The sequence below is a fragment of the Ylistrum balloti genome, unplaced genomic scaffold, assembly GCF_031769215.1.
Source record: "Ylistrum balloti isolate Yb309-2 unplaced genomic scaffold, AGI_CSIRO_Ybal_v1 Utg369636, whole genome shotgun sequence".
Taxonomy (NCBI): domain Eukaryota; kingdom Metazoa; phylum Mollusca; class Bivalvia; order Pectinida; family Pectinidae; genus Ylistrum; species Ylistrum balloti.
This window is the reverse complement of record NW_026781899.1, coordinates 403360-407799: the sequence shown is the minus strand read 5'-3', so window position 1 is coordinate 407799 and position 4440 is coordinate 403360. Positions and strand designations below refer to the sequence as shown.

At 35.1% G+C, this 4440-nt stretch overlaps 1 protein-coding gene across 1 annotated transcript; it reads left to right on the top strand.

The window, feature by feature from the left end:
• Positions 1-293: 293 nt before the first annotated feature.
• On the top strand, positions 294-2382 carry LOC132553315 (uncharacterized). Its single transcript, XM_060217553.1, has one exon. It carries the CDS (start codon positions 294-296, stop codon positions 1674-1676), a length of 1383 nt encoding a protein of 460 aa, XP_060073536.1. The 3' UTR covers positions 1677-2382.
• The last annotated feature ends 2058 nt before the right edge of the window (positions 2383-4440 follow it).

The following is a 4440-nucleotide window of genomic DNA, read 5'->3' as shown; positions in this document are numbered from 1 at the left end:
TCTCTCTCTCTCTCTCTCTCTCTCTCTCTCTCTCTCTCTCTCTCTCTCTCTCTCTCTCTCTCTCTCTCTCTCTCTCTCTCTCCCCCCTCCTCTCCCTCTCTCTCTCTTCAAAACTTATATAAATTGTAAAACTTCTGCCCAATTCTATTGCTACTTGTGTGCAATGAAATATATTTAAATCAAATATGAAATTTCATGTATATGGTGCAATTTTATGATCATAATCCAAACAACTGCTAATGAAAATATGTGTATTTCAACAGGTTACGGATGACTGACTTGGGACATTTATCATGTTAAGGATTGGGCGATTTCGTCTGAATTTTTTTCGAAGACGACCAGTATCTAATCGGACCCAGATACTTATATGGATCCTCCTTTGTGTGTTTGTCATCGGAATCCATGAAACGTTTATAAGGTATAAACCTGATAAAAGCTCTGACCTCACCAAGACTATTCTTACGGCCGTTAAGGGCTCCAGTCATCCAGATTACTTCACATCTGACGACGGTGTAGATCGGTTGTGGATAAAGCAATGCGAAGGAAACTTTAATATCATTAACAGGCGGGTCCTTCTTCTTCGCGATGGAAAAATTTCTGGCCTTTTCATGGACGCAAAGCAAACTGGTGGGGACGATGTTGAAAAGGTCTTGGGTCAGCCAGAGGATAGTGAGTTTGTGGCAGTTAAAAAAGGATTCATCCAAGTTCCATGTGGTGATGCAAACTTGCCGCAATTAAATATAAAATCAACGTATGAACATTTCATTAAAGCTATTAAATTCACACAACCACACAAATATATCGATAATACTGAACGACTATCTCTAGAGTCGTTCGCCATCGTTATTGAAAGAAAAGATTATGCAAACGTTTACTGGACAATGATTGAAATGTACAACGCCTTTTTGACAGCTAGAATGTTTTCGCGTGATCCTAGTCAGACATGTGTCTTTCTGTTGGATGTACATCCAAGGGGTAAGTTAGATGATTTATGGAGTATGGTGTTTGGAACTGTTCAAAGAGTTAAAGATATAAAAACTCGAGACTGGAATTTTAGGAATTTAGTATTTGGATTAGACACCTACAGTGGTCCGATCACAACACAAATGGAGTCTCTGCCTTTTATTTCTGAGTTACAAGCGACACTTTACCGTGCAAATGGATTTGTTATACCTCCAAAAAAACCTTGTTCTTTTGGTCGAGAAAATCTCAACATAACGCTTATCTTAAGACGAAATTACGTTGCGCATGCTCGAAATCCAAGCGGGAAAATCAAACGCAAACTTGCCAACGAAAAGGAAATAATCGATAAAATAAGATCATCGATTCCGTTTGAAAATCTGAAAGCGGTTCAATTGGACGATTTAAGTGTCAAAGATCAAGTGAAACTGATATATCATACGGATATTCTAATAGGAGTTCACGGAGCAGGACTTGGTCACGTGATTCTGATGAGACCAGAATCAGGTCTTATTGAACTATTTCCAACTTCCTACTTCCTGTTTAGAAACAGACATTTTGAGGAGCTTGCCGACTGGGTGGGAGTGCAGTATAGTAGTTGGTACAATAGTGACGTATTTTTCACAGATTCGGAATGGATGTATGTTTCGCCACAGACTGTAGTACAGCTTATCAAGGATATGGCGAGAAGGATTTGTTCTGATTTCTCACATTGATAGCTACCTCAATGTTTGTTGTTGTTTTTTTTACTAAAGTTCGAAACAACTGGAGAAGCAACAAATATTTCAATACATGCTAGCAAGTCTAACTTTATCAATATGGGAACCAACATTTTAATCAAACAGCTACTTTATATAATATTGACTTTCTTGAACCTTAATATGAACATATTATATAGGAGATTTTTAGGCTTCCAACCTTTAACAGTGTTTTCCTACTTTGATTTTTAAAACATTCTTTACATAGTCATATTGTCACAGGCGCCGCATAAGTTCAAGAAATAATAAAGGTCACCTCTTGATCTATCATAAAAGCGTGGGGATTTCACCCTTGCATAAATCTTTTAATTTTCGCCCTCTGTTGAAATCGCCAATAAATTACAGAAAATATACATATTTCGATTTTGACAAATGAGTGAATCAGGCGAAGTGTGAGATGCGCCGAAACTTTTACTCTATAGAGCGGCCACTGGTGTTCCATTAAGTGGCCGTTATAGAGAGACTTGGCTTTAAATGCATACGTAATTAACCTTTTCTTAGTAATGATGTAGTTCCACTTATCTAGTATTTCATGAAATGTTGTCCTGCGAAAGTTGTATACCACTGGCTCTGAATAGACAATTTTTTTCATTTCCTTTTTTTTTTAAACATTCATTCGTTTACTGCCAAGGATGCTCATAACTAAAGAAACTGGGTGATCGTTTTGGAGAGATTTATGTCTTATTTTGTGACATTTTACATAATCGCCTTATTCAAAAAAATATGTCATACTGAAGTTTTAATCGTCTCGCCGCCATTAAGATTATATTGTATGTCGTCAATTACTTCATATCGAAAATATATTGATTTTTCCTTCGGTGTATCCTGATAGTGTGAAATTTTGCGTTGTTAACAAATGCAAGTAGGTCAACTGCTTGCGCTGGCAACCTGGACAAATACATGCGCTCAATGAGCCGATTTCAATGATACGGTTCATAGACTCACAGGATGCAATATAACAATGTTCTGATATATGATAAAGCAAAATTGGCGTATATTGAAAATGGTATCGGAAATCTTAGAACTAATTATATGCTGTCACGCGGTCAAAGGCAACGGAAATACTGTTGTAACTGTTTATTATCATGAATACAATTCTCAAGAGGTCCCAAACTATAGCATGTTTCTCTGCGAAATTTCCATCAAGTAAGATTCAAACTATATCCTCTTAAATTATCAATAATTAAAGATACAAAAAACAAAATTGATATTTTTTAATTGGGTATGTCTATTCAAAGCCAAAAACAACACTCATATATATCTCGCAATGTTTATTTTACATTGGAGTTTGTTCTAGCTTATCAAACTTATAGTAAGATATTATCAATTGTATAATAGTATCTTGAACCAAATTACTGTAAAGTCATTGATTTTCGTGGGCGGTTATTTCGTTGGATTCATGGTTACTCTTATTCCACGAATTTATATGTCCGCGAAACGAAAAACAGATAAAGTGGCGTCCATTAAGATGCTTGCGGATTTCACGAAAACTTGCATTCACAAAATCAAATGCGAACGAACTTGCATTTTTTTTAGTGAAACCACGAAAGCTCAGCCGAACAAAAATATGATTTTACAGTTAAGTCTTTGTATTTTTCACATACCCCTTTGCAAGTACCTATATGTCTAAAAGGTTTTATTTACGTTTAAAGGTCACTACCTCTGTCTTTAATGTATAACTGACGGGTATGTGTTTTATTTTCTTCATTTTTCTGATTATAGTACAATGAACTATTCAGTACCTGATGGTAACATTCCCGTAAACGTTTCATGAATTCTCATCCATGTCAAAACATGGAGAAGTCTACGCAATACGGTTCCCTACCTCAATAGTTTTTTTAAAGGGCCGTAACTAATTGAGATGACCTAAATTTTGTGTAGTTCATAAATACCTCAGAGGGTAAACACAACGTAGATATCGATTTTTTATACATTCTCTTAATCTCAATAATAATTCACTGAAATCAAATGTTATCAAATATCCCTATTCTATATACTCGATTTGGTGCATTTATATCAGAGCTCACCATCATCTTTTGGCAAATTGGCATAATAATGAACTTGTACATTCACATTGATTGCTACTCAAACAAAATTCATAAACTGCATTTATCACAATCTTATTCAGCGGATTATACTAAGGTAATGTTGACTCTAAAATATGTCAATTTACAGTGGAATTTCCATAATTATTCAGTTATTTTATTTATTTATTTATATTTCGTATTGTTATATGTGTGATTATTTGTTTAGAATGACAATGGTTTGATACAAGTGCCTATATCCAACACCATTCCGTAATCTTTATCCATAGCATTGTCTGCCATTATTTTGTTATTTAATCTATTGCAAGCTAAGTTAGCATTTATTCCAAATATAGCCTAGTAAATCGAGAAGAAATACGAATGAAACAGATTTATCGTTGTAAAACGATTATGTAGCCTAAGCAGTTGATAGCACTTAAAACTTGCTTCAATGTAGTAGAAGCATTACCGGAAGAAAATGAGCATTCTCGATTCCATTCGATGTCTTTATTCAATTAACAGAGATACCTGATAGCCTATAAAGAGAGACAGCCGAAATATTGAATCTCTCACGTTTAACTTGCTTTGTACTACGACTTTTGATTTAGTGTTTGGGTGCTCGACCTTTCTTTTATTAAAATTGGTCTTGTCTTGATAGAGAGTCGAAACTCCTTTAATCTGAACCACATCCGAGAAGT

Bases quoted from the DNA above. Each gene is read 5' to 3' on its own strand.
- LOC132553315 (XM_060217553.1), top strand. From the start codon at position 294: ATGTTAAGGATTGGGCGATTTCGTCTGAATTTTTTTCGAAGACGACCA.